At 39.7% G+C, this 12,779-nt stretch overlaps 1 protein-coding gene across 1 annotated transcript; it reads left to right on the top strand.

The window, feature by feature from the left end:
• Window positions 1-299: 299 nt before the first annotated feature.
• On the top strand, window positions 300-12,773 carry LOC129274884 (uncharacterized). Its single transcript, XM_064108818.1, has 7 exons — window positions 300-630; window positions 1,546-2,577; window positions 2,936-3,074; window positions 4,184-4,348; window positions 5,577-5,725; window positions 10,290-10,381; window positions 11,248-12,773. The coding sequence occupies exons 1-7, from the start codon at window positions 510-512 to the stop codon at window positions 11,464-11,466; spliced, it is 1,917 nt and encodes a 638-aa protein (XP_063964888.1). The 5' UTR covers window positions 300-509; the 3' UTR covers window positions 11,467-12,773.
• The last annotated feature ends 6 nt before the right edge of the window (window positions 12,774-12,779 follow it).

Raw genomic sequence — 12,779 nt, 5'->3', positions numbered from 1 at the left:
GAAGCGACCGAGCTTGTAAATGGGGGCATCCGTACTTTCTAAAGTGAAAGTGAATCATTTCGTGAAATTTTCTGAAAAATGTAAGTATTCAAACTTTCTGAGGTAGACTGACCCCCCCCCCCCCCTCACCCCCTGCTGCCTGTTCCCATTGATAGTAAAATAAAGTATCGCTAATAAAATGATCACAATAGGCAAACATTGTTTGATTAAATTTATTTGCATTGGTAGGGAAGGTTGATTATTATCTGTAATAAGTTAAACTATTCTACATGACTTTGTATAGTATTCACTGGCACGATGCCATTCTCATGACTGATTGCTCTGTATCAGTTCTAAGGTGTTAGCTCCCATCGTGAAAAAAAACACGGAAAGTTTAGGAAACTTTTGCAAAAACGATGCTAATTTCTCGTCAAGGATACAGGTTTTGTTCATAGAGTTCACTACAAATTAGTCAGAGAAGTTCTCCACTTAAATTCTGAAATAAGTGAAATAAGCTGGTGATTTCGACAATGCTTGCTTCCAAGTTACTTGCCATTTCTGGCATATGGGGTTCGATAGCAGCCATGGCAGCATGGGCAACTTATGAAGCAACATCATTACCTTACGGAAACTGGGCACCAATGTTATATGGTAAGTCGTGACATTTGCATTTTTGTGATCAGAAATATACGTTATCAGTAGTATTTGTCAGAATAATATTCGGTAATTTCTTGAAATTAAAATATTGTATGGCCTAATGATCTCTATCTTTTTCCGGCTACGATATCCTCCTTTAGAGGCCAAGGTGGCTGAACTATTATGCTGTAACTCGAAACAAGGAATCCAAACACAAGTCTGCAAGAAAAAAAGGTGGATATAAGATTAATGACAGTAGACATTAACGTAGTATACTAAAGGATACAACTTCCATCCCGGGGGGGGGGGGGGTCCACTAACGTTGACGAGAGGATACCATGCGCGACCAAGAAAACACGTAAAAGGATGTCTTTTTCAAGATAGGGCACGTTACGTACGTAACGTAATAAAGGTGTCAAAAACACTAAAATAATGAAAAAAGGGTATCTATTTCGCTAGGAAAGCTACGTGTTTATGGTCAAATTTGCGAGGGTATAAAAATCAAGACTAAAATGTTTTATAAAGGATGTACTTTCGGAGTCAACATTACGTGTTTAGAGTACGATTTGTGCGAGTTGGGCTAGGTAAAGGTAAAACCGACGACCGACGTCCGTGACATAACAATTAAAATATCGCTGTACTTGTTAAGGGGTTCAATTCAGGGAATCTTGCCAATAGTATCGTTTTGTTTCCAATACTTGTTAAGGGTAGGGTTTCACACGCCAATACTTGTTAAGGGGTGCATTTTCAGAATATGGAAAATACGTGTTTAGTGTGATTTTTGAGATCTCATGGTCGCGCATGGTATCCACTCGTGAATGGAAGTGGCCACCCGGGCTTCCATCAGAAAACTCTCAGTGGTCACTTGGAGATTTATTTTGCAATTGAAACGAATCTTTTGCTTTCATTTTTCCTATTTCTAATGTCAAGGATTCCTTGCTGTCGTCGCTATGTGCATCTCTGTCCTGTTCTTGTGGATACTGACCTTTCGTCCATCTCCTCAGCAGGGAGTTCTGTCGGCCCTGCATCAACTTTACTATGCAGGTACTTCTTACATCAGAGGAAAGTATCACCTCCAAAAACTTAAGGCAGGATGGATAAACCCACGGCGTGTGCAAAGAGATTTTCTTATGAGAGTTCTAAAGGAAAATGGGGACACCGTCTACGGAAGGAACTTTAAATTGAAGAACATCTGGAACGTAGAAGAATTCCGCAAACGTCATCCGTTGACGACCTATGAAGATTACAAACCCTTTATTGAGCGCGTGATGGCTGGAGAACGTGGTGTTATGACACAACAGTTACCAGATGCGTTCATCCAAACTTCCGGAACGACTGGTCCCTCAAAGTATTTCCCACAGAGAAATCACAAGTATGTCTTAACACTCGCTCTCGATATTCTTTTCGCCAATATTCATAACATCTGCCCACGCCTCGGACTCCTTCAGAAAAGGCTATTCCAATATGTCCATCCTGTAATTTCTAGAGCTAAAAGTGGAGGGAGTATCAGGTCTGCTTTGTCATTTTATGAGGATGATGGCCTCGTTGCATCATGCTATTCGACACCACCCTCAGGCTTTCGAATCCAGTCCTTTCAAACAGCGAATTACGTTCACCTTTTGTTCGCTCTCCTTGATCCGAATCTTGGTGCACTCGGTGGCGGCTTTATAGGTAGTATTGCCTCTATGATGAATCAGTTGGAGCAATGTTGGGAGGACATTGTTTGTGACATCGAGCGTGGAACAATTAATGAGAAGGTGAAGTTTGATGATGATGATGGCATCAGGTCGTCTCTGGAACAGGCTCTTGGCAACGGTCATCCGGAGAGGGCGGGCGAGCTTAGACGTCAGTTCAAAAAAGGGTTCGATGGTATAATGAGGAGATTGTGGCCGAATCTTGAGCTCATGTACGGAGTAGATAACACTGGAATTTGGCCGGATCTTAAGAAAACATATGCTTCAGGTATGTAAATTATGACACTTTTTGACAGGTAACAAAATTGCCGCCTTTTCCATCTTGTCCATATTTCCACCTCTTCAGCCGTTCATTGGTGATCTTTAGACTGAATAGGATAATGTGTTCAGAGTACCATGAGCTAAAATTGACAGTAATTATCATTATTAAAGTTAATAGAATATTTGATTTGACGTGTCTTTAAATCCCCGCTCATTTTTCAAAATTAATTTCCCGACTGGAAATGAAATATTATCAGTCTGACGAGTCTAAATGTTCATATAATTAGTTTAAAACAGGGGTTATATAGGCGATTGATCGTGATCAATCAAAGTGAAAGTTCTTTGGGATTTTTTTTTCAATTTAGGCTTGCAATTAGTGAATATTGGATACGGAAGTTCAGAGGGAATGTTTCTCGCATGTTCTCCTTGGTATCATGAGGATAACCGTAGTATGGCATTCTGGCCAAGCTTGGCCTTCTTCGAGTTCATCAGACTTGAAGACTCGTGAGTAAATATATTATTCTAACGGTTAAACAATAATCTCGTATCACTGAATTGTAGTACGTGTTTGTTTAAACAAAATATGTCCAACAAATTGTCAGATCTGTAATCTTTCTTAGATCTTGATCGGTTAAGAACAATGGTAATTGCCGGATAAATCAGGACTTGTCGGATAAAACGTACTGCAAGTCCTTTTCCGAATTGCTGCCGACGTAGGTCTCAGCTTGTTGCGGAGACCTCCAAAATAGAGTCTGCGTAGAGTCTCTGCGGGTAGCTGAGGAAACTGGAACATGCTAGATTACAGGTTTTTTTCAGGTTTCAAGAAGTTCTCGAAGACATTTCTGCGACGTTTCAATCAGACCCTCTGCAGGTACAGGTTCCGATATGCACTAATCAACAAGACCAAGCCCAAGTTCCAACTTGCTTTACACGGTCATGGTGCGACAAAGGTTTGGAAACGGTTAATTACACATTTACTTTCATCCCCGGTATTCCGGCAAACCAATTGTTTATGCCTGCAAGCTTTTCATTGGTCCTTATAGTTGCTGAGACAAACTTACAGGGCTATGGACAAGGATGATCGTGGAGACGTTGTCGCATGGTTATCGCGAGGTCGAATCCACGGCAATGATTGGTCCACGTGACATATAGCATGTTAAATGCTTGATGGTATCATTAACTAAAGAAAGTCTTCTTAGCGGCGCGCCGGTGGTTTGTAGATGGCGCAAGAGTAGCAGGGGCCGCGGAACGGGTTTTAAAGTGGGGGGGGGGGGAATGACCATTCAAAAAATCACAATCCTATGGTCATTTTTACGTTTTTGTACACGGTTTTGGAAAAAAAGTGGGGGGGGGGGGCTTCGGCCCCCAGCCCCCCGCGTCCGCGGCCCCTGAGTAGTGTTGGGCCGAAAAGTAACCAGCGTCTCTATGACATATCCACTAATGAGTTATGGAACAGGGTACACAAACGAATTTTACTAAACGCCTACCGATGCTATGTCATTTAATAACATGGTAGAAACTAACATGTTGGGTCGTTTCTAGAATCGGTTTTGCTGACGTGACAATAATGCGTAATCGGTATTCACGTTTGTTTGATCTAATATTCATTTTAGGAAACAGAGCCAACCTAAAACTCTTCTCATCGATGAGCTCGAGGTCGGGCAGGAGTACGAGATCGTCTTCACCCAAGAGAGTGGTCTATATAGATACCGGGTCGGAGATGTCGTACGGATAACTGGATATCACTACAACTGCCCTACATTCGAATTCATGTATCGGTGAGTAAAATGTCCAATGAAGAAAATCGTAATAAGAATAATGAAAATACCCTTGGGCATATGCACGCAGTACCCTCCTGCGATTTCTCTGGAATTCAACAAGGAAAAGCAGAAAGGGTTAACGAATTAGCAATTTGGATGACACATCGCAATATCCCCGACGTGATACCCAAATGTTATTCAATAACATATGGTTCTTTTTTTTTAGTCTACGCAAAGAACCTGTGTTGGGCACGCTGTTCTCATGAAACTTGTGGATTGCTTCCACCATTCATCTTCAGTTTTAGCCTTTTGAGGATACGTGGTTTAAAGATTGAGCGACTTGCCATTATCTGGTTACTTTCATTATGATACATTCGATAGGCTGCAAGGGGGTATTCCAATGAGCCATAAATGTACTTCTACTGATTGCAGAGGAAGATATGGGAATAAAAATGTCAAAATTTGGGATTTCATATGTGGCAAAATTTTTATCCTTGAAAACGACTGCGGCTAAGTCCGAATAACGTTGTGGTTATATCGTGAATGTAATTGGTGTTACCTTTTAAGCGGTGGTATGAATCGTAATTAACAGTGGTTGAAATCTACCACGTGGTTTAGTCATTTATTTTTAGTTAATATGAAAATTCCCCAATGGCTGGTACTACAATAACTTGTTATATTGACCGTTCATGGTATTTAGATGAGAATGATTTTCAATAAAAAACGAGGATCCATGTGGGTTTGTCGTGGTCTAGTGGTTCTGACTCACGCCTTTCAAACAGATGGTCATGGGTTCGCATCCTATCCATGGCGTGTTTTCCTTCAGCAAGAAATGTATCCACACTGTGCTGCACTCGACCCAGGTGAGGTAAATGGGCACCGGCAGGAATTAATTCCTCAAAAAGCTGTGCGCACCAGAATCGGTAACCCTAACCCTATAGCTAAGCCGGGGTAATATAGGAGCACCTAGCAAGATGGGTACGTGCGCTATACAAATCCTATATTATCATTTTTATTATTTGTTTATTATAAACCAATATTAATAATGCACACCATAAATTTTACTCGGGCATAAATTATTACACACACTTGTTATCTTTTAAACAGTCCAAATGCCCTCGGCTTCGACTCGGGAGTGTTAGAACTGTTCCAAAGTTTAATACGTCTTGTGTGTAATTCTTACTACAGTAATGTTCGTATACGGTTTTGTGTATTATTGGTATGTCATTATAACTTCTTTCGGCAGGTTGGGCTTAATCCTGAACTTGCGTTACGAGAAGATGAATCAGGTTGTCCTGAAAGAAGGTCTCCAGTCGGCCGTGGATCAGCTGAAATTTGTAATTCTAATCGACTATGCAGTAGCTGAGAGCACCCTTATTCCGAAATCATCATCAGGTACCTTTTAATAATTATATACCTTTTAATCACTATATATTTGCCACATCGTTGAACCGACTCCGGACCTACCATATAGCCTGGATCTGGACACTCACTCACTGTAGAGTTTTCAGAACAAATAACTACTAACGTCCAGAGCCGGCCGCACAGAAACGTTGTTTGCCTAACGGAACAGTAAGCTCAGTCCCCAGGGGGGGGGGGGGCAGTCAAATGTATTGCTGTACACACACGTGACCAAGGAATTTCCAAGCACCCCCTAAACGAGTTTTTCGCGGGCTTTATTTACACATTCTGGCCCCTAAACAAGTTGTCGCCAAAATATGACCTCGGGGAAAAAGCTTGGGGATAAAAACATACCCTAAATACGTTTGACCCCGCGATCGACCATTGAACAGTCTTTCAAAACCACCCTTTTTCTTGAAAATCGGTGTTTATGATATCCTTAATGAGTCCATGCGCGGACCGCGTCCAAAACTGAAAAACACCCCTTTAAACGCGTTTTTTTTTTTGTCACGCGTGTGTACAGCAATATATTTGACTGCCCCCCCCCCCCCGGGGGCTCAGTCACATCTTTCGAATTGTGAAGTCAAAACATTTATTTCAATGTGTAAGTTACGCATCGATAGGCATCGCTGCCCAATTACCGGTTGTAGCAGGGGCCCTGTAATAGTGCACTGTTAGCGCTAACAACATTTTGTGAGGTCAGTACAGATCTAGACTAGACCTAAAGCTATTATGGTATTTCCAATAAGTCATCAGTCGGTTTGGATTCCGTATGTCGATATGAATACATCTTCAACCTTCAACTTTAACACTCATTTCTGTTGTGTATACAATCAATTCTGGAGAGATTTACATGTGGATAAATTGGAAAAAAACACCAAAACAAATGTGTTTAGTTTGGAAAGATATTGCAAGTACATAGAATAATCAGTTTGAAAGTTTAACGTGTTGTTATTGTCACCACTTTACTCTGTTCAAGTTTGACAAGGGGGAGAATGGTGTGTATACAATCATTGATGCAACTTTAATGTATTCAAAGTAATGTTGTGCATGAACAGTTAAAGATATTCAGGTCACCACCTGGTTAGTTACTGCAAACATTGTAATCTTACATGTTTAAGTTGAGCTATTGAATTGCACTATCGTGCTTGAGTGAAGCCACACCTAAATGTACAATATTGAATCAGACATTAAACTGGACTCAGAGAGTCAAGACTGAATTCCACTATACCTGCTGTCTACATTGGCTCTTATGTTATTTCAACAACACTACAATTTCTTATCTGATATTCATCATGTTCACTTCCCGCGCATTCAGATATAGACCCCTCTGAAGTGTCATAAAAATACGCCCCCCACGTCTCAATTTATTATAATCGGTGATAAAATCTGTATTTCGTAAATTTATATTATATTATATTATATATATGAGTTTCCCAAATTTTTATATTCTCAATCTTTATCACACTGCCATGTAAGCTGTACACCACTTTACGGGGGTTATATTAAGTGTCATTTGCTTTGATAAACTGATTTTATTGCTCTACACAATGTTACAAAAGTACGTCATACACTGTAAAAAAATATTGGATAAAATTTTAACCATCACGAGGGTATTTTTTTTTCCAGGAGTTTCTGCATTTATTGTAAAGTCAAAATAAATTTACAATACATAAACATAATCATAGTATGACATGAAAGTACATTGTAATGTGACAAATTTATAGTAGTGTCATAACAAAATTTAGACATGAATACAATTTAAGGATAAGACAAAGTAGTGAAAAAACAAATGCAGTGGCAAACTATATAAGCAAAATAAATGCTTGAGTAATAGCAGCCATTTATGGGTCCAACCAATTTGGGACAGTATTTTACCCAATGCGGGAAGCATATTGTCCAGTGAGGTTTAAAAAAAAGTAGCAGCAATTACTTTAGAATGAGCAAAAATTTCATCACACTGGATAAATGCCCAAAATAAATGCCCAATGTTGGTTGGACACATAATTACACTCATTACATGGAACACTTTTACTCAATATTTTTAGAGTGTAGGGGAAGGCGGGGTAAGTTGTGACACTTTTTGCATTTTGCATGTTAGAATTGATATGACTAATAATATTGTAGAAATAAGTACCTTACCTTTAAATTTGATTCTTGGGAAATATTTTTCACCTATATATAACTTTCTACCCCCACACTGAAATTCATTGTGACCTTTGAAAAAACCGATGTCAAATGGCTCAACTTGCCCCATATGTGGGGTAAGTTGTGCCACCTTGTGGGGTAAGTTGAAACTGCGTATACAAAATGTATGTGGGAAGAACCAGCATGTCAATTTTTTATTTCAAGTCTTCACTTGCTAATTCTTTATAAATACTAACACCCTCTCAAAGTAAAGGAACTGTCATGTGAATTTGCACCTCTGCCTGCATATCAATGGCTATTCAAGGTTTGTTTCTTTTTTATCATACATTACCATACGAATTACCATGGCTCAACTTGCCCCATGTTGGCTGGCTCAAAGTACCCCAGTCCTAACTTAATGCGATATTTTTACATCCACACATTTCTTATGCATCCATCATGTAAAAGACCATGACAAGAATGAAGATCCATACCTGGACTACCAATATTGTTCTTATTTCTTTATTATATTTTAAAGACGTGTGTGGGTAAAAAGCACTGATCTTTTTTACACCCTTTTTTACTTTTTTGGCTGAAATTTGTATTTTTCTCTCTAAAAAAGTACTTTTTGTTTCAAAATAAAAAACAATGTGGTGGAGTAAAGGGTTATGTAATGGGTCATCAATACATGACACCACCACCACAATGTCTGACTAATTCATCATTGGCCTGGGGGTGGTGGCTCAACTTGTCCCTATGCTCAACTTACCCCGCCTTCCCCTATAGATTCCATTGCATAACAGTTACTATCATTGTAAGTTTGTCATTCGGTGGTAGTTACAATGCTAACACTGTTCACCAACCATCCAATCAGGGATTTCATTGTTGGAGTATAGTTCTAAGTCGTTGGAACGGAGAATATGTCGACGGAAAGAATTATAAGTCGAGGAAACAAGTTATTAGTCGAGGTATCGTGTTTTAAGTCTAAGGAACTAGTTATAAAAGTCGAGGTAACGAGCTACTAACTCATGGGAAGGAGTTATGGACACAACATGTCACGTCACCATACGGGCTCTGTACAAAACAGAGAAAAGAGAAAGATGGGAGAAAGTATATAGTATGACATCCAAATCCCCAGGGTTCATTTTGGACAGTGTGCATCTTCATTCTCGAAAGAACTTGTCATAGCCATTTGTCAAACTTTGCAGGAATAGACCTTATGCATAGATGTCATCGCGCCGCCATCCTTGAGACCGAAGCCATCGCCTTGCATGCGTTGGTGATCTGCAGCTGGAGCATCTCTGACAGCTGCGTTTGCGCGCATTCCTATTTCCTCTGCGTTTGAGTCATACCTTTTCTGTGAGTCGTGTTCGCACCAGCCCGCTGTAGCGTGACGTCGCTATTGTTCAAACCGTTAGCAATTGCTTTCTAAAGGCAAGGGTTCAAGCACTAGCAAAGGGTCATGCATATGAAATAAAGCAATTGTTGATATTTTGCTTGGCTAGATATTGGGTCAGATGCATATCAAGTGGCAATTGCTAGCTGGCAAGCAATTGCTTCAAGCAAAAGTAACAGCTATTTATGCTGACGGAATCAAGCAAAAGCAATTTTTTTTATGCATCTGACCCAATGGGTGATTTCAAGTACGGTGTTCGGTGTTGGCGTAGGTGTTGAGAGCGTGAAAATGCCGCTGAACCGAGCTCCAACACCGAGCTGGGTTCAGAGGAACGATACCAATTGCGTTATCGATAGCCTATGACGTCACGCCTCTTCCCTGCGCTGCTGATTATCTCAACTTCACGCGACGACGGAAGTGAAATCGGGGAGAAATTGCAGTAAAATCTTATCGTACAGAATGCAAAGGTAAAAATCACTGCAAGAATCAGAAAGCGTACATATCATTAAAATAAAAATAAAAAACTCTAATGATTTGCGCTCGTCTTTAACTGTAAAATATAATTTTACGGGGATGTTTCATCGTGTTCGCCGGCTACAGTTCATCAACACCAACACCGAACTTGTAATCACGATTTTCCCAATCCCTGGGGTTGGTGTTGGTGAATGGGAAAATTACACGTAGATCGTCAACACCAGTTGTATTGCTCGGTTCAGCAGACGACATTCAACACCATGCTCAACACGAACTGCCGGAAATACGTCATATTTTTCCGTGGTCAATCCCAACACCAGCGTGATTTAAGTACGGTGTTGTGGCTGGTGTTGGTGTTGTCACAACACCAACACCAGATTTCAACATCGTACTTGAAATCACCCAATATCGAACTAAAATGATTATAAACGAATTCGGTTGATTCCTGGTTTTGGGTGGAAGAGATAAGTTGCCTAACAACAAAAACTATCATGCCAAAACAACACGAAGCCTTGCTTTTTAACAGTTCATTCTTTGATTTCTAACTGATTTCTCCTTCAGCTTTCGAAGAGACAGAAGACATGCCGTATTACGTGATGTTCTTAGAGCTTGGCCAACAAGGAACCACGACATCCGATGAAATCATGAATTTGGTTGGTATATAAAAACATCACCTGTCTGCATTTATTTCGCCTTTCACCAAAATTATCATATTCTGTGCACTATAATATGCAGAGGCTTACCGGTCTTTGTAATAAGTAATAGATAATGTTACAGGTTGCTACAAAACAAGATTCCTCACTTTCTTAATCCTTTATTTAATGGCGTAAAGATTGAGGCACTTTACCCCCCCCCCCCCCCCCCCTCTTCTCCCCAAAATCCCCGATACTTAAGGCGGAACAAAAAAGGGAAATTCGGAAAGGAATAAGAATAAAACACATTATTAGTTTTGAAAATTATGTCAAAATTGGCCAACAAGGAACCACGTTTGCAAAATTACATTTTTATCTCGCGTTGCTTTCTCGGGACTGTTTAAGCACTTACATAAAGAAACTAAAGGTTTATTAGTTAATTAAATGCTTTTAAAATTTACAATAATGCTATAATTTAACTGTGCCGCTTTATGTGAATTATTACATATACGTTATTTTCTGTGTTTGTCCCAAAATATTGGAATGCATTACTTCATAAACCTAAACAGTGCCTTTATTAATATGTTCATGGAGATGCTCACGTCTAATTTGTTTTTTATATATTGCAAGTAGTGTTTCATTTCGTTTACTTTTATATTAATCTTTTTCGTACAGCACTTTGTAAGTTTTCGCATTGATGTATTATTATTGTATCAGATTATAATATCATATATATTATATTAGTATGTAGGCCTATGTTCAATAGGCAAATTTCATAATACAGAGAGCGTGCGGGGTTGCTTGCTTCCCCCCCCCCTCGGATTCTATACTGGTTACATTGTTTTCTACCCCCCCCCCCCTCGCTCTCTCTCTTTGTTCGGGTGTAGATTGACAAGGAGCTCCGTCATCGAAACAGCGATTACGAGAGACTGAGAAGAGAGGGCGCCATCTCCCGTCCTCGTATTCACATCATGAAGCCCGGCACGTTTGAAGATTTGAAGAAGTATGTACTCAACACGACCAATACGACTGCGAACCAGTACAAGGTCCCACGAAGGCTCCGTACCGTTGACATGCTTGACTTCATGTTTGATCACGTGGTTTAGACTCGTCATCATCGCCATTATTTTTTCTTTCTTTCTTTTTTTTCAACACGTGCACGTAGACCTGTATCAATATAGCTCATACAGACATATAGCATTTTCATATTTTCCTTTGAGGGAAGATAAAATAGCAATGTAGATAATATCCCTTGCCAGACAGCTGTGCCTATTTCGAATCCCGGACATCCATGTTGGGGTTAGTTGCCTCAGACCACTCGGTCAAAGCCCATATACAATTACATCATTTATTTTTAACAGAAATGTAGCATTATCTATTGTCTTCGTTGTTGAATGCAAGAGTTTTCAACCTTCATCCCGAAGACATAAAAAGATAAAAGAAAATATGATATAAATGATGATGGGTCCATGCCCATGCCCTGTCCCTCCTTTCACTTCCATTTTTAAATGCACCATCTTCCCCCACCCCCCCCCCCCCCCCCCTCCACCCCTTTCTTTCCGCTCTCGCTGGTATCGATTTTCTAGTTCGTTCTAATATTTGATTAATGTTTCTTTTTAATTGTTTTCGTCCTCACCGTTTGTGTACATACTGGATTTGTTAAATGCTGAAGAATTTACTCCTAGTCATGGGAATCGCCTCTCGTACAAGGATTTTTCTTCTTGGCAAGCCCATCCTTTGTATTCCATTGACTTATCTATGCCATAGTTTGGAGATAAGGCCATTAATCATGTCAATAAATGCACTTGAATAAATGATATCAAATTGTAATTGCAAGCAAGGAGTGAAAGGAGACCCGGGCGCCGTCCCACAAATAGTCGCGATTGATCCAATCAATCGCAACTATGGACGGCCAGCACCGTCTACATCTATTATGTATGTTTGTTCAAAAATTTGTCTCACTACGATGTATATTCATGCATTCCATTTTCCTTTTTGAAACTTCACTGTGCTTCTCTTTGTTTACAAAGGACATCATGTAAATTTCCTGTAAAAAAATAAATTATGATACTGATGGATTTCTGTAGAGTTACAATTGATTGGATCAATCATAACTCTTAGTAAGACCGGGCCCTGGGATATAAGCTAAAGCACTTAGTTCTTTGAATCCGACACCTACGGGTTCAATAATCTGAGTGCGAACGTTTGTCTCCTATCAACTCTGGCAATCTCGAATATACATTTAGAAGGTGACGCAGCGGCTTGCACATTACACAAATCTTATTGTTACGTTGTTATTTCTTTATTTATCATTTCAAATCATTGAAATGTATGTAGGGCAAAATGTAGAATGTATGTATGTGCATTGAACATGTTGTCGCATGAATCTTATATTATAAATTTGTCCGTGTCTAGTTGA

Source organism: Lytechinus pictus, chromosome 13 (assembly GCF_037042905.1).
Source record: "Lytechinus pictus isolate F3 Inbred chromosome 13, Lp3.0, whole genome shotgun sequence".
Taxonomy (NCBI): Eukaryota; Metazoa; Echinodermata; class Echinoidea; order Temnopleuroida; family Toxopneustidae; genus Lytechinus; species Lytechinus pictus.
Note: the sequence above shows the minus strand (reverse complement) of the source record. Positions and strands in the feature narration are given on the sequence as shown.

Bases quoted from the DNA above. Each gene is read 5' to 3' on its own strand.
- LOC129274884 (XM_064108818.1), top strand. From the start codon at position 510: ATGCTTGCTTCCAAGTTACTTGCCATTTCTGGCATATGGGGTTCGATA. The intron at 4,349-5,576 runs GTGAGTAAAATG...TTCTTTCGGCAG, and splicing joins ACATTCGAATTCATGTATCG to GTTGGGCTTAATCCTGAACT. The intron at 5,726-10,289 runs GTACCTTTTAAT...TTTCTCCTTCAG, and splicing joins TATTCCGAAATCATCATCAG to CTTTCGAAGAGACAGAAGAC.